The sequence below is a fragment of the Peromyscus maniculatus genome, chromosome 19 (assembly GCF_049852395.1).
Source record: "Peromyscus maniculatus bairdii isolate BWxNUB_F1_BW_parent chromosome 19, HU_Pman_BW_mat_3.1, whole genome shotgun sequence".
NCBI classification, from domain to species: domain Eukaryota; kingdom Metazoa; phylum Chordata; class Mammalia; order Rodentia; family Cricetidae; genus Peromyscus; species Peromyscus maniculatus.
In genome coordinates this window covers 68729782-68753590 of record NC_134870.1, presented here as the reverse complement: position 1 = coordinate 68753590, position 23809 = coordinate 68729782, and the positions used below count along the sequence as shown (strand labels likewise).

At 47.2% G+C, this 23809-nt stretch overlaps 2 protein-coding genes across 3 annotated transcripts in view; both read right to left on the bottom strand.

The window, feature by feature from the left end:
- Window positions 1–10507, bottom strand: part of LOC102919860 (lipoxygenase homology PLAT domains 1) — an 82305-nt gene extending 71798 nt beyond the window's left edge. The window contains exons 1-5 of one of the 2 annotated variants that reach the window (XM_076555550.1): window positions 9879–10507; window positions 7533–7693; window positions 4360–4831; window positions 3744–3898; window positions 884–1017 (exon numbers count right to left, since the gene is read on the bottom strand). In XM_076555550.1, coding sequence (XP_076411665.1) covers window positions 884–1017; window positions 3744–3898; window positions 4360–4474 — 404 coding nt within the window. In that variant the 5' untranslated portion in view covers window positions 4475–4831; window positions 7533–7693; window positions 9879–10507. Of the gene's footprint in view, window positions 1–883; window positions 1018–3743; window positions 3899–4359; window positions 4894–7532; window positions 7694–9878 lie in introns of those variants that run through there. The other variant, XM_076555549.1, reaches the window with a different exon arrangement.
- Window positions 9898–23809, bottom strand: part of LOC121823935 (lipoxygenase homology domain-containing protein 1-like) — an 82568-nt gene continuing 68656 nt past the window's right edge. Inside the window, exons 13-17 of the mRNA XM_076554690.1 lie at window positions 21213–21367; window positions 19833–19993; window positions 14763–14839; window positions 12564–12760; window positions 9898–10071 (exon numbers count right to left, since the gene is read on the bottom strand). Coding sequence (XP_076410805.1) covers window positions 9898–10071; window positions 12564–12760; window positions 14763–14839; window positions 19833–19993; window positions 21213–21367 — 764 coding nt within the window. The remainder of the gene's footprint in view (window positions 10072–12563; window positions 12761–14762; window positions 14840–19832; window positions 19994–21212; window positions 21368–23809) is intronic.

Here is a 23809-nt window from a genome sequence, read left to right as displayed (position 1 = left end):
TCATGGTCATGATATCTTTTTATAGCAATAAAAACCCAAACTAAGATATGGGGCTATGGCTTAACCTCCCAGAGTGCAAGAGCTCCTTTATCTATAGGGAGGACCAAATACCTTCTTCCCAGCCTAGGTCAGAGGGTGACTACTACAGGTCTCCAACAGTACCAGTTCAGTCTACCACCTGCTTACATACAGCAAGCTAACCATGGACTCTGCATCTTGTTGAGAAGAAAAAGTAGAAAGATCAATAGCATTTGGGGGCATGAAATTCAAATTTCAGTGTGCAAAAATAAAGTTTGATTGGTACACAGCCAGATTTCCCATTTCAGGTTGCTTTTTGTTGTTGTTTTTGTTGTTGTTTTGAGACAGGGTCTTACTATGTAGCTCTGGCTGGCCTAGAACTCATTATGTAGACCAAGCTGGCACTGAACTCACAGAGATTCCTCTGCCTCTGCCTCTTGAGTGCTGGGATTAAACCTGTGCACCAGCATGCTCAGCTGAGGCTCAGCTTGTGCTTTTCCAGTGGAGAGCCTTCTACAGAGATCAAATGCTGTTCAAAACTGGAAACGGTTTCTATGTGGCCCTTTTAGAAAATGTTGTTGATCTCTGGCCCCTAGAGCATTAAAAATGGGTGCTCTAAGTTGATTTCTCCATGGAGAGTTTGGGGTGAGATGCTGAGGTGGGTGTTCTATAGGACTCTTATCTGACAGGGCGAGAACTTCTGGGAGGGAGAGAAGAGAGGCAATGCCCACCATGATTCCTTGATAGTCATCCTGGCCTTGGCCAACCCACCATCACCCTCAGACATCACCTCCCAATACCTGGTCCTCTCTCCAGGACCAGTTTAGTGCCAGGCACTCCCTCCATCCCCGCAAGTCCCACTCACGTGATCTCATTGTTCATGTCCGTGATGTCTACCCTGTCCAGGAACCAGCCTGGCCTGTTGCCTGTGTTGTCATGGCGAATCCGAATCTTGGTCAGAGCCCCCAGGTCAATGGCATAGATGGTGAAGGTATCTGTCTAGGAGAGGAGAAAGCATGACTCAGAGGGGCGACACATGTCCTCCCCTCCCCCCACCACTGCCTTCAGCTCCAGTCTCTCAAGCACCCAAAGGAAGATCATAGAATCCAAAGCAACCAGGAGCAGGTGAGGAAAATACGGCTCCTTGGTCTTGTTAGCACCATACTTTTCTGGTTTTTTTGTTTTGTTTTGTTTTGTTGTTGTTTTTTGTTTTTTGGTTTTTTTTGCTCTGCATTCAAGCCTAGGTTCATCTTGAACTTGTCATCTTCCTGCCTCTGCCTCCCAAGAGCTAAAGGTTACTGGTGTGCACTGCTATGCCCAATTCTTACACTGTTGCTTCATAACCCGGCCTACGAGGGCATCGTCTCACTTACATTGTATTGAAGAAAGGAGAAGGAGAAAGACGGTGGCCTTGAGAGAGGCAGAAGAGAGACAAGTGAGCTGGATTTCACATTTGGTTTTTGTTGTTTGTTTTTGTTTTCCAGACAGGGTTTCTTTTGTGTGGCCTTGGCTGTCCTGGAACTCGCTCTGTAGACCAGGCTGACCTCAGGCTCACAGATTCACCTGCCTCTGCCTCCCAAGTGCTGGGATTAAAGGCATGTGCCTCTGCTGCCTGGCTGGATTTCACACTTGTGACGAGTGGGGGAAGGGTATACTGAGACCGTACTCTTGGTGTAGACATGTACACAATCTCCCTCAGCCCTGTTTGTGTTGAACAGGCTCCATGAGCCAGTCCTGAGAAAATCCAAGGAGACTACAGAAAAGAAGATTTGGACATGGCCCTCACTTAGGTGGAAGATGAGTAGAATGTGAGCCATGTATTCTGTGGTCCACAGACTTCTGTGGGTTGCCATATGCATCAGAGGAAGGAGGTAAAACAGAGACCCAGGAAGTGAGTGGGATCTTCTGGACACACCTTTAAAAAACTCTTTATTTTGAAAAAGATCTCAAACCTTCAGAAACCTTTCAGAAATAGGTATAACCATGGCCTGCCTTCTCTTAGATGCTGTTCCTACATGCAACATTAGTTGGATTACTCCATTTTGTCTCTCTCGTATGTCCTTACTTTTTTTTTTTCTGGATCAGTTTAAAGCAGGTGATAAATACTATGATCTTTTACTCCTAAATATTTCAATGTGGATCCCTAATAACAAGGACATTCTCGTTTAACACCATACAGTGATCAAACTTGTGTTAACTTCAATACAATATAGTCATGGGCACTTAAGAACAGGGATAATGTTCTGAGAATCGTGTGGCTAGGTAAGTTTTGTCATTGTGCAAACATCATACTGTGTGTTTGCACACAGTGAGATGGTGCAGTGTCACTGAGTGATATACTCTGAGGGGACCACATCCCATACGCCATTGATTATCAGCTGAAACGTTACATGGCACATGTAGGCAGTATTAACACTGATTGCAGCAACCCTACCCGTCTGCCCTCTACAGTGATGCCCCAGTCCAGCAATACAATGGCCGTAACTTTCCAAGGTAAGGTACCGAGATGCAGAAACAAAACCCAGTACTGAATCATGGGAGGGATGCTGAAAGGAAACATGGGGTGAAAAGGGTAAGAAAAAGCTCATGGCATGAGCTGGAAACTATTTTAATAGAGTTGGTTTATGGTCCCTTCCTGTGTCTACAAGAGAACCTGGTCTGGAGAGAGGGGCAAGAATAGGGGGGAGACATTCCCTATGGTGTCATGCCTTACTCAGTCTTGATGCAGGGGGCAGGGGCTAGGTCCTGCCCCAACTTGGTGTGCCAGCCTGTGTTGACTACCCAAGCGAAGCCTTACCCCCTATAAGGAGGAGATGGGGTGGGATGGGGGTAGGTGGGGGGAGGGAGCAGGAGAAGGGGAGGGAGGCAGAACAGGGGTTGGTATGTAAAAGGAAAGAAAAAAGGAGGGCGGGATGAGGGAGGGACAGGGGATTTTGTAAAATCTCGAAGGACGGGAGAGCAGCGTTCTTTAGCTTTCTTTTTCACGTCTCTCCCTTGCTCCTGGAAGAGTGAGGTGCACACACTCCATTCACGGGTTCCCTTCCTCAGAAGAAGCGTCAGGCTTTGCAGCCACGCTTTCAAGGTCATGGTGGGAATCTCTCTGTCCCCGTCACACAGCTACACCATACTTACCTGTCCAGATTAAGTCATTCCTGTCCACCAAGCCTCCTCCAGAGTGTCAGGTGTTTTGTTTTGTGAGATAGAGCCTCACTATATAGTCAAGGCTGGCCTCAAACTCAGGGGCTGGCTAGGCAGTTAAGAACGTTGGTCCCTCTTCTAGAAGACTGATTGGATTCCCAGCCCACATGGTAGTTTACAGCTGCCTATAACTCCAGTCCTAGGAGATCGAATGCCCTCTTATGGCCTTTGTGGGAACTGAATGCACACAGTGCACAGACATACATGCAAGCAAAACACCCATACACAAAAAAACATAAATAGATATATATTAAAGCTCACTTAGTGTCTGAATATAGTATTCTCTGGCTGACCCTGAGGACCAACGAACCTACAGGATTTCCTTGCAGGGATCTGACTGGAGTCTTTTCACAACTCTCCACAAAATACTGGTGCTCACAGAAGGGTAGCTGTGGCCAGGCCTCACTAGACTGAATGCAGCACCCTGTTAGACACACAGTGGACATAATACTGGCCGAGGCTGCTGTGGACAAAATGTTCCCTGTCTGGCTCCCACCCACCCAGGGGCCAGAAAGCTCTCACTCTACCTGGCCCTGCTCAAACTTGTTGGATTTGTCTGATTTCTTCAGGGGCCGCTCCCCTGTGTCCCCGTATTCCTCACCGTAGATGGTCAGGTAGACGTTGGCATCAGTGCCAGCCTTGGGCACGTTCCCTGTGATCACCTGGACCTCGTAGGTATTAGCTGGAGACACAGAGAGATGCAGCATTGAGAACACCAGGGCCACAAGATAGAGCAGTGGCCCAGGCCCTTGGATCCAGGTAGACCCTGGAACCCGGAAGGGTCTACTGCTGTGGCCATACCAGCGTACCCTCTTCCCACCCAAGACTTGCACTTGCCATGACACCAAGAGCCACTGGGCCTCAGCAGTCCTCCTACCTTACCCCCATATTTGGATATATCAAGATGTGTGAGAGACCCTCTCAAAGCCAATGCTTCCCCTTGAGAGGCACAGGTCAAGGTAGCGCTTAGCTCCAAACAGAGGGGTCAATGGTTGCTTTCCAGGTGCAGGTCAAGAGAGCTATTTATGAACCACAGTGGGGTCCCACTTACTCAGCCTCTACTTGAGAGACACTGAGTCACCCTGCCACCCCCCTGGTCCCTTTAGGGGAAATATGCTCCCCCCCCCCCTTTTCCAGGCTTACGCTCAGGACCAGGCCGACCGGCTGGGACCAGTTCCACGACAAGCTCATTGTCCTCCTTGCCCCGGGCCAGCCAGCGGTTGGCTTCAAACTTGTACTGTTCGATCACTTCCTGCATCCCTGGCCCCAACTCCTCCTCTTCCTCTTCCTCCTCTGTCTCTTCCTCTTCTTCCTCTTCTGATGAGGACTCTTCTGATGAGGACTCCTCCTCCTCGCCCTCATCCTCCTCATCGCTGCCTTTCTTCTTTTTCTTCTTCTTTCTCTGCAGCTTGGCCTTCAGCCTCTCCTTCTTCAGCAGCTGCCGCAGCTTGTCCTTCTCCTTCTTCTTCCGGGCCTCCTCCTCGGGGGTCAGGTTCGCCTCCTGCACCACCAAGTGCCGCAGCCACACTGTGTCCACGAACCAGCTGGGCCCAAAGCCCTCGCCCGTGTGTCCCAGTCGGATCTTGTAGATCTCGCCCACATCGGCCGCCTCCAGCTGTGCAAAGTGCAGGGCGGTGGCTGACATGGCCCCTGCCGTCCTCCCGGCCTCCCCCAGTGCTGAGCTTCAGTGTAGAGAGGTCTCGGCTCCTGCTCAGAAGTCTGAAAGTTCCCCCTCTCCCACTGTGTCTGGCCCTTCCCTAGGCTTAAGGAAAAGACTTTTCTAACTCCTGTGGAGTTCATCTCCCTGCTTTTCCTCTCTTTCGCCCTACTCTTGCTTCTGTAACCTGGCTCCTGCAGCTCCCTCACCCTGTCAGGCCTGCGGTTACTCCCTTCTTACCTCCACCTCCAACCTGTTCACAGTCCTGGGCCTCATTATTACCTTAAAAACACACAGGCAAGAGCCTGGTAGTGGTGGTTGCTCATGCCTTTAATCCTAGCACTCAGAAGGCAGAGGCAGGGGGATCTCTGTGAGTTCCAGGCTAGCCTGATCTACAGAATGAGTTTCAGGACAGCCAGGGCTACACAGAAAAACCCTGCCTCAAAACAAAACAAAAACAACCAACCAACCAAAAATCACAGACAATATCTTCATGTGATCACAATTAGGAAGATACCATTTCACAAGAAGCAAAGAAATGTGTTTCTTTGGGGTAACAAATAAACAAAACCCTCACCCATTTTCTCTGAGGTCCCCATCCTTCCCAATCACACAACCTTGGTTTGCCAGACCCTTGAGTTCAATGGGGGCCCAGGACTTAGCTGGCCTTGATCCTATACTGCCGTCCAGATACTCTAGAGCTGTGTGTGGTCTGACAATGACATGAGCCCCGTAGGCTCCTAGGTCCGAACACCCAGTCTTCAGCTGGCATTGTTTGGAGGACTGTGAAACCTTTAAGAGGTAAGGCCCTGTTGAAGCGACTGAGTCACTAGAAGCAGACCTCAAGTTGTCATAGCCTGGCCATTTTCCCTGCTGCTTTCTGCTTGGCCACCGTGACGCAATGTGACCAGCTGCCTTACCCCCTGCCACCATGCCTTCCTTGTCGTGATGGACGCTATCAATCTTAAACCATAAATAGAAATAAACCTTTTTGTCCTAAGTTGATTTTTTTTCCAGTATTTTGTCACAGTAATGAAAAAAAGAAATTAATACAAGCCATGAGTTCCCTTTAAGGACAAAGATCATCATTTGGAGTCTCTTCCCGTGGGCCTAGGGCACAGTGGCTCCACCTCAAATTCACTGTCACTGTGTCATGTGTCCTACATTCTCAGGAAGAGGGTTCTGAGGTTCAGACTTTGTGGGGAGCTCAGCAAGAAGTGTGCCTGGCTCTCCGGAGCACCTTGACATTGAGCCATCTTCATGTTTGGCTCTTCTCAAAGTCAAGTTCCACCAGTCCTCCCATTTGAGTGCCAGCGATCTGAGACCCAAGGCTGCCCTGTGGTTCAGTGTCCCACCCTTTAATTCCAGACCCAGAAGAAGACACAGCTCTCCTGGCTTCACATTCAGAACCACAATGGAGCTAACCCACCTTTGTAAGGAAATCATCAAGCAAGATGGTGCCTAGGGCCTAGGTAAAGCAGACTTTCTCTTGTCACTCAGGGGATGGGAACTGTGTACTGTTCAGTTACATTTCTATGACTGCGTATCTGACACTGGCTCCTTTTATTGCTATGGGGACTGTGAAGCCAGCCAGGCAGTGATTACAAAACTGGATGATACCAATGAGGAAGCTGAGGAGGTCCTGAAAGGTCAGATACATAGGCTTGGGCCTCTCATTGGTGTATGAAGACATGTGACCCAATGAGGGCCCTGTGCCTGTAATCTTCTAGACATTTGTGACCCTGGCCTGGCCCCAACTCACAACCTTTCCTGGGCATTGGAGAAGGCTCTTCACCAAAGACCAAGGTGTCTGTGGTACAAAAACACACATGGAACACCCAGCATAAGCATGCTTCCTCTACACACATGTCTGTGATGCACACATGTGCTTATACACATATATACATACACAAATGCTTTCATATCCAGCATAAAATACGCAGTGGCTCTGTACCTCCTGCCTTACCAACAATGTGCTCACATTTATGTCTTTTTTTCCTTCTAGGCCAAGACTTGCAGTATGAAGAGAGGATGCTCAAGGACATTAAAAACTCATTAGCAAACCCTGCTACCTCCCAGGGGCCTGCCTAAGAAATATGGACTTGTCACCAGCCTAGGAGAAGTTCAGAGTCAGAGCCATAGACAGGGAGTAGGCAGAGGGACCAGCCTTGGCGCCATCATGGGTGAAAGAACTAATCACTGCAGACCGGACAGTGTACTGGAATCACTGATTGAACTTCCAAGAGAAAGCTATCCCAGAGAACACACCCACTTCCAAAGACTGATTTGTCTAGTTTGGGGTATGAATGAGGCAGTACTTTCCCTCAAAGATCACCAGGTGACTCAAGTGTAAGGCCAGGAAGGACTCCTACTCATTTCAGGCCCTCAAACTCAAGTCCAAGAAAGAAGTTACCATTCATGGGCACAAGGTAGAACATGGGCAAACATCCACGTTTGCTCCTTCCCAGTTCAAAACTCTACACTGCTCATTGCTTCCCGGAATCCCCCAGGAACCCAAGGGAAGTTTAGTCCTCCAGGGAACATCTCCCATTCAGCCTGTTCTCCAGTGGGTGTTGGGTGAAGAAAGAAGACTACCCAGGGCACCACCACAGTGACCCCTAATCCTCTGTTGGCACCCCATTGCCTCACTCTCACACACCTGGAATATGTCCTTGGATGCCCGATCAAAAACTTTGGAGCGGCTGGAGAGGAAGAGTACTTCAGTCTTGCCTTCTTCACCGTAGATCTGCACATAGACTCGGGAAGTGGTGCCCGCACCACCTACGTCCCCTGTCCAAACCTCAACCTCGTAGTGGACCACTAGGTGGACACATACGGGAGAAATGGGTGTTTAGTAATAACAGCAATGATAGCAATAAACATTTCCCAAGCCCTTCCCACATGCACTTCCCAAGCCCATCCCGCATGCCTGATCCTTCAAGGCATCGTCTTCTCTAAGCTTCCCAAGGCACTGAGCCAACATTTTGCAGATGGACAAGCTTAGACTTAGAGGACTTGAGTGGCTTTCGAAAATGGCAAACCTATGCAATTGACTGTGACATCTAGCCATCCATTGCAGCCCATGCGTCCTTGGAGATCAGGAGTGAGGGCGACTTCATGCACCAGCTGGCACTGTTATCTGCCTGCCTGCTACAGTGTGTTCCCTCTAAGACTCAAACTGAAATCGAATTGCTGTTATAAGATGTAGAGGCTTAAGAAGTGATCAGACCATGAGGGTTCACCCTTCTGGCTGAGACTGAGTGTGTCCCCTTCTTTCTCTGTCCCTATCTGCCATGTTAGAATGCATCAAGAGGGCTCTCACCAGATGCCAGCACATTGGTACTGAACTCATGGGGTATAGGACTGTAAGCCAATTCATTTGTGTTCGTCTCACATTGTATAATCTAAAATACTAAAGACTGCTACTACTATACTATCACAATGCTACATTGCAGCAACAAAAATTACATTAAATTACAAAGCTGCTGATGCTGGGCAGATACAACAGGGCAGGAGGAAGCAAAAGTTGCATTTATTTTCCTTCATTTTAGTGAAGGACAAGAGGTTGGAACGATAGTGCTCATTTAAATATAAGCACCTTTCAGAACATGTCCTGCACAGAAAAGGCTGTGCGTGTTTTGAAATGATATTTATCAGGGTGTTAGAGGGTGGTGAACACATGTTATTGGTAGGGAGCAGTAGAGGCACGCAAATGGAGTAGGTGTGTCTCCCTAAAGGACTACGGCACCATGTGTCTACGGATAGGAGTACTCTAAGACTTGGTAGAAGACAATATTGGGATTGCTTTTTAGGTAAAGCTAGTTGTGTGTGTGTTCGTGTGTGTGTGTGTGTGTGTGTGTGTGTGTATGTGTGTGTGTATGGAGTGTCATCCTCTATTACTCTCCACCTTAATTATTTGAGACTGGGTCTTCTACCAAAATTTTAGCTTATCAACTTAGCCAGTTGACTGCCTGGCCAGCAAGCTCCCAAGACTCACTTTTCTCCTTTCTCTGCGGCCCACTCAGCACTGGGACTGCAGACATGTGCCGTCACACCCAGCTCTTTAGTAAGTGCTGGGGATCCTAACCCAGCTGGCTATGTTTGCTCAGCAAGCACATGTCAGTCATTCTGGCTGTAGGAGAGTCGCCTCAGCTTTGTGTTGCTTCTGAGGAGAATTCGTGAGAAGAAGGCTGTGGGAAGAGAGCTACAAGCATCTGCCCTCAGGAGAGATGTGGATATACAGTGGCCATGAGAAGATGGGATGTGGGGCACAGCCTCTGGGCACCCCTGGGAGCCTCTGCCCTCCCATGAGTGAGGGCTCATGGAAGACAGGGCCATGGAAGACAGGGCCAGGGCCATCCTGACCTTCTGCTGCTCAGAAAAAGCTGCTCACAAAGCCTGTCTACTTGCCCTCCCCCACCCTCTCACCTGCTCCATCCTCCCTAGAGTTCCCCCTTCCTATCAGGCAGTCTGCTCACTCTCTCACAAGGACGCGACTTTGGTCTGTTTTGTTAACAGCTACCTTCACGAAGCCCAAGGTAGGACTGGCTGGAGAAACCTCAATAGACATTTATTAAAAGTCCGACCTCCTCTGTTGGTTTTCCTAAGGGAAGATGTAGACTATGCCCCACATTCTGCCACAGGGTTGAGAATATATTTCCTATTTTTTTTTCTTCTGTATTTCTCCAGGATAAAAGTTCTATCCACTGGGTCCTCACATTTGTCATCTGTGAAACAAGCCCTTGTTGCCTTCCAGACACACAGTGCTAGAGACCACAGGAATGCACCCCCAACATGCACACACACACACACACACACACACACACACACACACACACACACCCCCCACTGTGTCCCTTTTCCCCACCACAGGGAGACAAAACTCAGTCACCACGTGGCCTGCCTTCCTTTGGCCCCTCCTTCCTCTGATTCCATCCTTCCTCCTCCCCCACTGAACAAGGGAGCAAAGCTGAGGTGCCCAGGGCCCACTCCGCCTCTTTCGTACATTTCTGGATCTCCACGACCTAGCTGGGGTAAAGCTCCACCTCCAGACGCCCGTCAGCCTGGTTCTTATCCAGCCAGCGGTTGGCAGGGAAGGTATACTGCTTGCCTTGGCGGGGCACACGGATCTGGACGCTGCCCAGGAACCAGCATGCATGCATGCCTGTGCTGTCGTGCCCAATCACCAGCCTGTTGATCTGGAAGGAAACTCCAGGAAGGGTGTGTGAACAGCAGTGTGCAGAAAGAGTCAAGCCTCCACCTCCATCTCTCTGAGTACTGGTGCAAAAAATCTCCCCTCAACTGGGGCCTCCAGCACCTTGGGAGAAGGCTCTGATCCTGCCTGTCCTGGCAATCAGGAACCCGGGGAACCGCCTACCCAGGTGGGCGTTTCCTGCCCAGAGGCTCCACCCCCTCCTCCTCCTCAGTCTAACTCACGTCCACTGTCAGCTGTGAGAAGCAAGTAGTGGGCGGAGCTGGCAAGGACTTTGGGATCGGTTAGGTACTTTAAAACGAGCCTGTGGCCGCAGGAGCAGTTAAGCGCTCCACGCGGCCGACAGCTGCCACTGCTTTGCTTGACTTTGATTTGAAGTCGCACAGTGGTGCACATTTCTGCATCGCCTTGTCGTTTCCTCCCTGTAGGGTCAGAGAATTTGCAGACAGCCTCTCCTAACGGGGGGTGTGTGTGGGGTGTGTGTGTGTGTGTGTGTTGTGTATCGAATCCTCCTCTTACTCCCGGACCCGGGGAACACTGTTCTCTGTTTGTGAACAGTCTAACGTCACTTGCTTCGCTATTTGACGCGGTGACATCTTTGCCTGTAGGACAACTAGGGGTGAGAGCTCAGACGGCCCCGTCATTGTCCTTATGTGTATTTGGTTTCTCGGGGTTTGAACAGCTTTCATTTTTGTGGAAACGCTGTATACAGGTTAAATGTAACAATAGATGGGATGAGCAGACGGCCTCTAAGAGCCCTTCCAGCCTTGACTTTTCCTTTGTAGTGCTTTAGGGGTTGGGGGGGTGGTGGCACTACCCATGTCTGATGCCCAAAGTCCGCATTTAGAAAACTGTCCACTCAAGCCCTGGTCCTTGCTTTCACGTGTACTAAGGGCCTCTTTGCAGCTGTTGGGGAAACACATCACAGCTCTCACAGCTGAGTACATGGAGCACAAGCCCCTGAAATTGCTCAGTTTTCAGGTTATAAAGCCTGGGAGCCTTCTGGATGTCTGACCCGACAGAGGAGAATGCCATTACTTTTCTGTGATGCTGGGCCTGCCACAGTTCCAGGGAGAGAGTAAGGGAGGGTTAGGACAAGGGCAGGTGTCTGTTGTCAGACGTGACTAGAAGCTCCCAGAAGACAAGAACTGTCACTCAGTTCTACGTCCCTCTCAGACTGGAGCAGAGGAATTGTTCAGCAGTGTGCACTGAGGCCTGACTGTAAGTGGGCGGGTATTCTAACAGATTCAATGCTAATAATAATCCCATGGCATCTCTATCATTGGGAATGGAGACAACTGATAAAGACAAGGTTAAATAACTTGCACATGGCAAGTCTGGAAATGCTAGGCTCCCAAGCTCTTGCCACACTCTTCACTGAGGGACTTTCACTAACATGAGGGCAAGTCTCCACGGCCTTCTACTTCCAACCCCCTCCCCTCAGGCACCCAGAAATCCTTTGGTAAAGGGGAAAATTATCATTTCATAATTATTAATTTATCTTAAAATGTAAATCTATTTGAAGTTCATTTACCTCAAGGGGTAAATGACTACAAGACCTTTCCCTAGAGCACAGGTTGACGAGAGAAGAGGGTTCACATGAAAGAGGGGGGAGCCCACAGGAGAGGAGGGGCAGGCATGATGAGGTCACAAAGGAGGAGCATGCCCCACCCCAGTGCTCATCACGTGACATTTGGAGACACACACTCAAATCCAGAATTGGGAGATATTTTATCCCTTCCATTTGGTTCTTCCTTCTCTCTTTTCCCTCCCTGAATCCAGCATCCCCTCTCCAGCATCCATGCTCCATCTATATTAACCCAGGACTGTAGTTAAAAATGTTGGGGGTAACGTTACTAAAAATGTGCATTACAGCCTCAAAGAAGCTCTACAAGTGTAACTACTGTTCATGTATCTGCAGCTGTTTGTCCATGGGGGAAACAAAATACTCTCTAGCAACTGCTAAGAGTGTGGTTCTTTTCCTTCAAAATGGGTTCACCCATGTGCACATCAGTGCTGTAGATATCATTCTGTATAAATAAAACACTGATTGGCCAGTGGCCAGGCAGTAAGTATAGGCGGGACAAGGAGAGAGGAGAATTCTGGGAAGTGGAAGGCTGAGTCAGGAAGTCACTGCCAGCCACCACCATGACAAGTAGCATGTGAAGACGCTGGTAAGCCATGAGCCACGTGGCAAGGTATAGATTTATAGAAATGGAATAATTTAAGCTGTAAGAACAGTTAGCAAGAAGCCTGCCACAGCCATACAGTTTGTAAGCAATGTAAGTCTCTGTGTTTACTTGGTTGGGTCTGAACGGCTGTGGGACTGGCAGGTGACAAAGATTTGTCCTGACTGTGGGCAAGGCAGGAAAACTCTAGTTACACATCAGTGCAGATGTGAATGTGTATGTGGACACATGTGGGGCAATGTAGGAACATGGGGAGACAATAACACCTGATTCTGCGATGGACACTTACAGTTCCAATGTTCAGGGTCTCCAGTGTGAACTCATCTACCCGGCCGCGTTCGAAGTAGTCTTTGAGGTTGTTGTCAGAGACAAGAAGAATTTGCTTGATGGTGTCAGATTTCTCTCCATAGAGCTTGATGTACACCCTAGAATCTGTGCTGGCCCCAGAGACATCCCCGGTCTTCACACTGATGTGATAGCGAAAGTCTGAACATGCCAACGCAGAGAGAGACAGGAAGTTAGTACAGGTCGTGCAAGGATCGAGGTGTTGGAAAGAAGGGGACAATCTTCAGCTGGGGAAGACCTAGGCTAGGAGTCAGGACACTGGGACCTGGAGCCTGTAACTGGTAGTAGAGGGGCTCCCTCCATCTCTGTGGAGCCCCCTCATCTATAAAACCAGGGTCCTGCCTCTTCCTGTTCTGTAGCAGATGACTGTGCTGAAGGTAGGAAAGGAAGTGTTAGATAAGAACACTCACATTCCAGAGTCTCAAAGCATCTCCAGAAACCCCCCGATCCAGCTTCTGATGGGTGAGGAACCAGCGCCAAAGGCAATGGAGCTTTCCAATACTTATCACATTGGGCAAACATTCTATGCTAGTATTGCTAAGTACTCTCATCCCAACCTTGCAGGCAAAGGATGTAGAGCTCAGAAGGTCAGGTGTTTGACACAAGATGGTAACAATAAAGTCACCATCCACGGGCTGGAGAGATGGCTCAGAGGTTAAGAGCACTGACTGCTCTTCCAGAGATCCTGAGTTCAATTCCCAGCAACCACATGGTGGCTCACAACCATCTATAATGAGATCTGGTGCCCTCTTCTGGCCTGCAGTCATACATGCTGTATACATAATAAATAAATAAATCTTTAAAAAAAAAAAAAGTCACCATCCAGAAGTAAAACCTTGGATTTAAAGGTGCTCCCTCCCCTCATAGGATACCATGTAATGTTATCCCATTTTTATCTCCCAGAAATCTCTGCACCAGCCTGTGTGCGGGATAAAGAACACCAGAGGAAAACATAAGTTATGGGACAACAACACCGGCCAAGCTCTAGCTGTCGAGGCAGGCTCCAGGGTGTGTTTCTTAGACAAAGAAGAGCATGTTAAATGCCAGTCACTCATTGCTTCTGTAGGCTCTTCCTACTGGGATGTAGTCTAGAGAAAGTAAGCCAAGACCCCATGCCTGGGGCCAGCTGCAACAGAGCTCCCCTGGGGCCATCTGCAGCCCCTGTTGGCTCAGCTCCACCAGGGACATCCACTGGGGAAACAGACGGCTTTGCTGCTGAAAGATGCAGCAGGAACTAGAAGACATCTTCCTCGTGCCCTTTCCTGTATAAACCTCTCCAAGGCTCTGACTAGGAGAGCAGGAGGGTGGGTGCCCTGTCTCCACGGTGGAATGGGAGCCTGCTGCAGTAGCAAGGGCAGCAATCTAAGGTAGAGACGTTCTGGGAAGCGATCCCGGTTCCATCAGCAACCATAGGCCTGAGTGTTCCGGTCATGGGGAAGATATCCTCTTATCGTAAACATGGGTGACCGCTTCCCGTGAGCTCCTTCCTAGTTCTTAGACTCTGTGACACTGAGCGCTACACTGGATGTTCTAGTTCAACTGTGTGATCTGACCTTAGTAAAGGTCAATATTAGTATCTACATCTTCCAGGCCTTGGTTGCCCCTTATGACAAATGGACAACTGCCTCCCTCTGGGGTTATTGCACAGCTCAGATGAGTTTCACCAGGGAAACATGGAGTGCTGCACTGCTGGACTCTGGAGGTGTGGCTCTTTTAAACATTATTTAAAGTGCATGGTCAGACCACAGCATCTGGACACGTATCACTAGTAAGGAAAACTCCAGGGCTCCAGGGCAATGCTCAGCAGTTTAGAAGTCCTCATTCAACAGTCCCTTCAAAATGCATTTCTGCTCGCAAACCGGGGTCCCCGTGCCTGGTGCCATCAGCTGGTGCTATTGTTCTTGTTGCTCTGCTGACCCATACTCATTCAGGGTCTAACTAACACCATGACCATGCTTGGACGGTGCATTCAAGCACAGGCACACGAGAATTTTCCAGACCTCTTTTCTCCACCACCCTGTGCTGCTTTCATGAAACAAAGTGAAGAAGATGTGTCTTCCCTAAAGGTCTAGGTCCTGTTTAGCTGGGGAGGCACCTGACATGCCCCCAGGACACCCGTCACCTGGTCGTCGGGACAACTCACTCTTGAGTGTAGCATTACTGTCACTGGGTAGCAGTTCTCGGACCAGCTGTCCATCATCCTTATCCTTGTCCAGCCACCTTGAGAGAAATGAGGCGGGGTGTTAGTTCTCTGAGTGGAACAGGCAACACTCTAACCATCACACCCCTCATACAGAGTCACCAGGAGGCCCGGAGTTTGGAGTTCAGCAAAAGAAAGTGGGTCTTTGAGATCTCCTAGCAAAGTATTCCAACCCAGACCAGAGGAAGACTTTCTGGAGAAGGCAGACGGCAGCTGGCTGAGATTGGAAAGATGACAAGATGTTGGCCAGGAAAAGAGAGAAGAGCATCCCGAGGGACAAACATAGCCTGGGATGGAAGTCCAAGTGTTGCTGAAAGGCCCGTGTAGATGGAATACAGCATGTGAGAGCCAGGGTTGCCGGTAAATGAGGAAGGGCAAGGACAGGCACAGGACTGTGGTGAAAGGCCACTGTTACTGTCAAGCACATCTTCTCAGGGTCAGCTGTGTGTGGCGCTGTGACAGGGCTCTGTCTGGGAGAAAGCAGAGAGGACTCTAGGGTAACAGCTCAGGCTGCTGACAGCCTACAGCCTGACCAAGAAGACGGCATAGACTCAATGAGGCACAGAGGGTAGGCTTGAACAAAGGACGTGCTACCAGGACTCCGAGAAAGGAGAAGGACCTGTGGTGAGGAAACTGAACTGGCATCTTCAATCATGAATGAGATTTGACCGCAGGAAAGTGCCAGTCTGTGGTTTTTCAGGGCTCAGGGTTGATATCTATGCCTCATCAGTATGTCATACTGAGCAGTGGCTCCAGCCCTCTGTTGGCTGTCCCCAGAGGAAGAAATGTGGGGGACATCCACCTGCAAGGCATCTTTCCCTTAGACCACAGAGGCCAAGTCGGAAAAGTAAGACGACTGTGCAAGCACGCGTTGTATATATCCCACAGGTTTGGAACCAGTTTGTAACCCAGTGCCAGCCACTGCTCTCTCGGGTTCTTAAACTGTGGAGGGTGACCTTACAGAGAGCCGTGGAACTCACTGCGGGAGTTGTGAAATTGGGGAAACAGTGACGAGGTTCTGATTCTGATGCACAACAATCCAAACCTAAAGAAAAAAGGGTGAAAAATCCAAGGTAGCGGTGCTTGCCAGTGCTGTGCGGGTGACGTCACTCGGCTCTGAGCACACAGCACTCTCACTTTTCCTGCTAGTGTAACCACAAGCAACGCCAATGTAGCCTGGAGCTCTTCGGCCCCGATTCAAGACCACTGTGTCATGTCACGAATCATAGTGTTTTTACACTCTACATTATAGCATGAATCTTAAAAAGTTCTTATTAATAAGATCAAACCTGAAGCCAGTTATTGGGGTGAATGCTGGTAGATCAGATGCAGAACATGCCACAGCTAACCTCACCTTGCCAATTCCTCAGCTTGTCTTGTTTCCTTAGACTGGAAGCCTCTGAGTCCTCATCCAGAATGAATCTCAGCTGAACTGTGTTGCTTGAAAGCCTAAAGCTTAACCAGCCAAATGCTTCTTGTTCCTGGTCCTCGTGCTTTATATATCTTTCTGCCTTCTACTATCACTCCCTGGGATTAAAGGTGTGAGTCACCACCATACCTGGCTGTTTCCAATGTGGCCTTGAACTCACAGAGATCCCAGATGGATTTCTGCCTCTGGAATGGTAGGATTAAAGGCATGTGTTATCATTGCCTATCTTAAGTATCTAGTGGCTTTTCTGTTCTCTGACCCCAGATAAGTTTATTAAGGTACACAATATTTTGGGGAACACAGTACCACCACACTACATATAATTTTTTTCTGCTCTTCTAGAAACATAATTGTTTCATCATGAAAATAAAGACCTTTACTATTTTCCTACCATTGTTCCTTAGGAAATGCCAAATTAGAATATCTGTATATGATTGTGTTAGAATATTTAATTTTTATAATTGTTGTTTGAGTTTCTGGCTTGAGTTTGACTTAAAAGATTATCAAATGAATGTTGCCTTGGGATTAAAGTAAAATTTCCAAAAATTTCTGAAATGATCCTAAGCATCCTTCTGCCATTTTGTACAATCTGTTTGTGCCAAGCAGAGCTATCAGCATTGACAGTTGGAAAATCAAGGTATCAATCGGTCAGTTCTGAGAAACATCCAAGATACTCAGCATTCTACAGAATCAAACAGCAAATATTTAACTTTTTCTGTAAAAAATATAAATCAATAAATATAACCACCTCATTAACAAAATAGCTAATTAACTAAAAACAACTAAATTAAAATAATTAATTAAAAAATTTGATTTTGTCTCTAATAAATAGTAAAATTATTTGTATATCAAAGAGTTGTAACAGATTTCTTTATGATTTATTATACATAAATGTTTTCTTTGTTAGCAATGTTAGCTATTTTGTTGACCTAGACACCTAGGATCACATATACATTTCTTGGGCAAAAAGGGGCCATGAGTGGAAAAACTAAGAGCTTTATGTTAGAGAATTGCAGAGACCAAGGCATTTTTGTCTAGAACACATATCTCCCTACTTTATGCCTTGGTGCTTGTCTTCAAAGCCCATCCCTTCACGATCCTGGAGGGTAGAGCTTTCTAAGCCCGTGACGATGCAATATGCAATATTATAATAAAGCATATCTCTTGCATTCTAAGAGACTAGAACTTTTGCCACCCTCACAGGCAGGGCTAATAATACACCTTGACGTCACTGAAGACTGCTGTCCTGTTGTGTACAATCCACTTGTTTAACTTACCTTTAAGAAAACAACGTAACAACCAACCTTACTTGCCTTGGATTTCCCATTAGCTTTTACAACCTAAGCTATTCATAACTATAATCTTAAATTATCGACTCTTCCATGTCACTGACCTAAGAGTAATACATGTGTGTTTATATGTATGTGTGTTATGATAATTGTTTGCTGGAAAGAGAAAACAGGCTGAAAGCAGCCTTACAAAATGAATATCTACCATAAATGCTGGAAGTGGCATTTGGATATATGGCTTGGTAGTGTTCGCTTGTAAACTGGGTCATCTGGAATAAATGACTTAATCCCTTGTAAGACTCTATATCCCTCATGTGATGCTTTCTGTGTTGCTTGGTAAAGAGAGAGCAAAGCCCTTTGCTAGGAGCATGCAGACTTAGAGCCAGAAAGAGACAAGTTCACAAGACAGTATCCAGGCAGACGCAGATTCAAACCCACACAACAGACAGACTGGAACAGCAGGAAATACTGGGAAAGAGGAGTAAAGAGTTCAAACTGGGCTCTCTTTAGATTAATTATACCGAGGGTCAGCTTTTTAATTTAGTTCCCTTGATGCTACACCTATGCATTATTGGTGACTTGAGTTTGTCATTAATGCATTCAAACCAACACATAAGCCTGTAAAGGAAGCCAGGGCCTACAGCTCATGAAGGAAGCCAAGGCGCCACCTCCTCCCTGCCCCTTCCGGCATGCAGCTCAGGCCTCCTGAATAATGACCCCTTCCCCGGGCCGATGAGATAACACCATGCTTTCCTCAGCTCTTCTTACTTATTTCATACCCAAATCCCAAGGGCTCCCACTCCCAGGGGACCTCACTGTCATTTTGTATTAGCAAACACTAAAATGCTGTTCGTTCATGTAGGCTTTAGGGCTGTGGTTCAGAACACCGTAAAGATGAAGCAGAGAGTTCAAGACACATAGATTCAGATTCATGGTGTCATCCTAAGCAATGGTGATAGAGGATTTGGGAACCACAGACTGTTAGCTACCATCCCTTAAACAACCATTGGGACTTTCCCTCTCTGTCTTGCTAAGGTCACTGATGGCTCCCATAGTCACAGAGCCCACAGGAGAGATGGCTGGGATGTTGTCTGGCCATGAATGGAAGCAGATAGGCCACCAGTCATCAGAAAATCTTACCTGTCATTCCTTGTCTCCTCCATTTATCTATCCCCAGCCCCTCCCAAGAGATAAAAGGACACCATGACACATGCTTTTGTTGCTACCCAAATACTTAGAGGTATTAATAGACATAGTTTTAAAAAGCTATTTCCTTTCAGCTTCAAATGCTTCAACCTAGTTTTGCCATGAGGTGTTGCTAAATGGATGTTAGCATGCTGGTAGCTTCATGACTCTTTCTCTGGAGCTCACAGGAGTGTTCATATTACACACATACACACACACACACACACACACACACACACACACACACACACACACTTAAAATAGCTCAGAACTACTTTGCCTTCCCTACTATGGGAGTTGCACAGCTCAGATGAAGAATGAATCAATGTGTGGGCTCAGGCCCCAGGTTAATCTGGCCTGTGTTCCTCCCAGGTATTAGCACAGGTGGATGAGAGCCAGCGGGGTTTCATGAAGCCCTGATATTTCTCCTTGTTCTAGAACACCTCTATTGGCAACTTTAGGAATCACCAGGAGCTGCCGGTTGTGCAAGGAGCACTTCAGAAAAATAGTGCAGAAACTTCTCATTGCTCTTGAGAGAAGGAAATGCAAACAAAGCTGGATACCTTGAAATGATGGAACCAAGCAAGAAATGTGGCCAGACTATTCAAACAGAAATCCAGCCGGGTGGTGGTGGTTGTACGACTTTAATCCCAGCACTCGGGGAGGCAGAGGCAGGTGGATCTCTGTGAGTTCGAGGCCAGCCTGGTCTACAATGCGAGTTCCGGGACAGCCAGAGCTACACAGAGAAACCCTGTCTCAAAAAACAAAAGACAAAACAAAACAATCCAACTTGTGTCCATAGTTCATTCTACATCTGACTAATCCTCCAACAAATCACTTAAATTAAGGAAATGTCAGGGTGTGTTTGGTTGGTTGGTTGGTTTTTTATGAGAAAAACCATCATGTTGGCATTAGAGGTCCACTGGAGTGCCTCTGCCCAGTAGAGATGAGGTAGAAATGTGAGACTCAGGTCCACACACCTCCTGCCAGGCCACTGTCTTCCTTCACCAAGTGCCGCTCTGAGCCGCTGTTTCCCTCACTGCTCCATGTAAGAGGATGAGTCTTTCTCTAGCACCAGCTGGAAGAAAGGGAGGCAGAGCACATGCGTACCTGAGGCACGGGAACTCGACGTTGTCGCTCTCGGGCTGTCCTTCCTCTCTCACCAGTACCCTGTCCAGGTACCAGCCGCTGCCCGAGCCTTTGCCATCATGTCTGACCCTCACTCGCCTCACCTTCCTCATAGTGACAGACTCAATGGTGAACTCATCGGCCTTTGGGAAAGAAAAGACAGCAAAGTCACATAGACATGGCTCCCCTGAGACCCAACACCAGCATACTCCAGAAATTCAAAGGCAGAGCTGAAAGGATGAGCTACAGTTCTTTCATGGGGACACACAAGCTACCGCAGAGAACAGAGATATAAAATACATACAGCCATGGCCTCCTTACCTCTCCCCAGGTGGACCAAAGCCTACCTAAAACCTCCTGCCCAGAAGGCCTTTACCAACACAGCCTTCAAATGCCCACCCTTGAGTTGGCTCAGTCTTCTACTTGAATTCTCTCATGCCAAGAAAAAGGGTGAATGGAGGAAGGAGGAGCAAAGAATCTACAAATTCCTTCCACCTGAACATCCCCCACTTCACATCACTGGAACAATGACTCTTTCCTGGGCATCTACTGTGTGCTGAGGACCACATCTGACCCTGTGCAGTCTATCAGTCCTCCATAATCTCCACAATGGCCAGGCACAGGTTGGCATCCTTGCCCTCATTTAGATACAAGCAAAGTGTGGCATAGGAGAGGGCAGTGAGTGACCCCAGGCTGCCTTTCTCTAGACCTATTTGATACTTTCTCCACAGCCCTTTGTCCAAGATTAGAGCCACGTGATGGCTGTGGTGACCTAGGGGGACACCTGACACCCTGTATTGTGGCTAGCAATAGATCTCAGTTCTTTCACATCCATGTCTGGTGTTTTTCTTGGTTTCTTGAAGGAAGAAATGAAGGAAGGAAAGAAGAAAGGAAGGAAAAAAGGAAGGAAGGAAAGAAAGATATGGACAAGCTTCCCCCAGTGACCATGACTAATAGAAAATGTGTATTATCTTCTATTTTCTCCCAGCCTGGATCCTCAAGCATATACTTGAGATGTCCATCATCCTTCCCAACCTGAGGGGAGGGGAGGAGACCGCAATCTCTCCACGGTGGCTCTCTAGCTTCTAGGTGCACAATACTGTGAGCCTTGTAGTTGCCATCAATGTTAGCAAATGACAGTGAGCCAAATTTGCTCCAGGATCCAATCAACCAGATATTTCCGTGTCCTTCAAATGGCTCCTACCTGGAGTCCCTAGGAGCCCACTCCCCTCATCCAGACAGATGTTACCTCATTGTTGAGGTCCTGACACCAGCCATCAGCTCTACTTTGAAAGAACAGGGAAGACAGGAAGACAAAGCAGGGGTGGGCTGGGAGGAGGGCGGCTCATCACTGCAGCTTACATTGCCTTTCTCAAACAGGTCGGTGTTATTCCTGCAGTTGTAGAGTAGTCTCTCCCCGGTGTCCCCCACATCACCAAAAAGGCAGAGGTAGACATTGGCATCCGTTCCCGCACCTTCGAGTTCCCCTGTGCATACAGTCACACGGTACCGGGCCACTGACAGACAGAAAAGGGAACACCATTGGCTGGCTGCCTCTGCTCCCATGCCTAAGCTCTGCATCCACCTCTTTCAGCTGTTACCTGGGATGACCTCGTCCCTCAGCTCAACTTCCCAAACCCCACTGCAGTGAGCCCACTTGGGAGCTGACTCATGCTAAGCCTTGGTTTAGGCAGACCAGAGGCTTTTCATGTCTGTCAATCATCAGAAACCCATGGGAAATGTTTACAAGAATTCAAATTTCTGGGGCCGGCTTCAGACTTCCCACACCTTAATTTCCAGAGGGAAGACCCTTACAACTGAGTTGCTGATGAAGCCCCTGTGGAGTCTGAGGGAAGGAAAAGTGGCACCCAGAACTAGTGTTCCCTGGAAATGGAGAGGAAGCAACAGGTAGGGGATGTAATTTAAAGGCACGTCTTGGTGATAGACCGGATAGGCAATCAAGAGAAAGAGAAGTCATGTTTTGGTCTTGGCAGCTAATGGACAGAATTGTTAGTAAGGCGGAGGAGAGCTGTGGTAGGGTGAGTTTGGGGATGGGAATCAAGGTTCTGTTCCGGTCACTATACATTTGAGACGCCAGTTAGATGTTTACAAAACGCAAGTCAAGATGGCAGTTGAATACATCTGGAGGGCCGCGGTCTGGTGATCACCATAGGTAGATGCATTCCATTTAAAGCCATGAAATCTGGTGGGAGCAATGATGAGGAAGATGTAGACAAGGATTGAAAGAATATTTAAAGATAAAATGGTCCCACATTCCCCAAATTGGTGTTAAAAACATTAATCTGTATATTTGACATTTTATATAAAATGAACTCTGAATAGGAAAAAAATCCAAAGAGATTTACTTGTAAACACATCATAACAAAACTTCTAAGAGCCAAAGACAAAGAAGAAATCTTAAAAAGGAGCAGCAGGAAATTGAGCACAAGGGATACGCCATAAAAATTAACCGACAACTTTTCATCCAAAACTATGGAAACCGGAAAGCAGTGGGATGCTTTCAATAAGCTGAAAGAAAACGACCATTATCCAAGGATTCTATATCCACTAAAACTGCCCTTCAGGGATGAAAGAGAAATTAAAGCATTCCAAAACAAACAAGTACTTCAAGAAACTTCCATCACTAAAAGGCATTCTCTGTAACAAGTATTAATGGGAGATCTTCACATTAGACAGTAACTTGAATTCATTGGAGTATTATGAGTCATGAGAAGAGATAAAGCGATCATGGCAATGATACCGTACATGTATTTTTCCATTTTTAACACCTGTCTTCTCACATTTTATATAAAAACACAACAGCAGAGAACAATAACTATAAAAACGCACTGGTGAGTCTTTCACATGTAAAAACAAAATTTCAATATAGGGTATCACATATCCTAGGCAAAGATACAATTTAAATGACAACAACTGTGTGTAGGAAAGTGCATGGGGGTGAAGTCTTATATATTACTAAAATTAAGTTGACGTTACTTTGAACTAGGTTGTTCTAAGTTAAGATGTGGATTGTAATTTGGGGGAGACTATTTAGAAAGTAACTGAAATAATGTGTAGTAAAAGAAGCAACAAAGAAAGAGAGATGGTATTTTCTAAAATCTATGTAATGCTAAAGAAGATAATAATGTAAGAACTGAGGGAGCCAAGAATACAAACTATAGAAAACATATTACAGATGTAAATCTTACCACATTGGTAATTACATTAAATGTGACGTATTATTTGTAAATGGACTTAATGTTTCAATAACAGCAGAGTATGGTGGGCAGCCTGCAGAAATGGAGGCCAATGATGCTCCACACAGCCAGCCAATGTAAGATGTATTGTTGACTTTAGGAGGGACTCGAGGAGCTTCACAGACTTGGAAGAAGGTTCACAAATACATTGGGGTGAAATGATTCTGTAATAGGCCAGGTAGCACAAAATTCCCACCAGGGCCGAGGGACAGAGGAGCCATGTATTCCCACCAGTCTGCTTAGGTATGAGGCAGAAAGGACAAGAAAAATGAAATATTTGAAAACTGTCATTAGTTGAACATCAAAAGGAAATCAGCTATACAGAGACTGTCCAAATGGATATGGATCTAAATATTTCCCCACAAAGAGATATACTTTAGGTCCTGCAGCATAAATAGGTTGAAAGTAAAGAATGACTACCAAAACTGACTTGCGATGAAACATACTCATAGGGTAAAAAGACTGAATAATTAAAAGAAATAAACTACCCACAAAGAGAAGCCTGTGTCCTTACTGCATGTCTTACTGCAGAAATCTACTATACATTTAAGGAAAAAGAAATTTTCTGAAGAGTGTGTAACAAGAGAAGAGTAGGTATATTAATTTACTTTTCCTCTAGTTTTGACCAAATACCTGCTGAGAAGACACTCAAGGGATAAAATGTTTATTTTGGTTCAGGGGTGAAAGCGACTCAGCCCATCC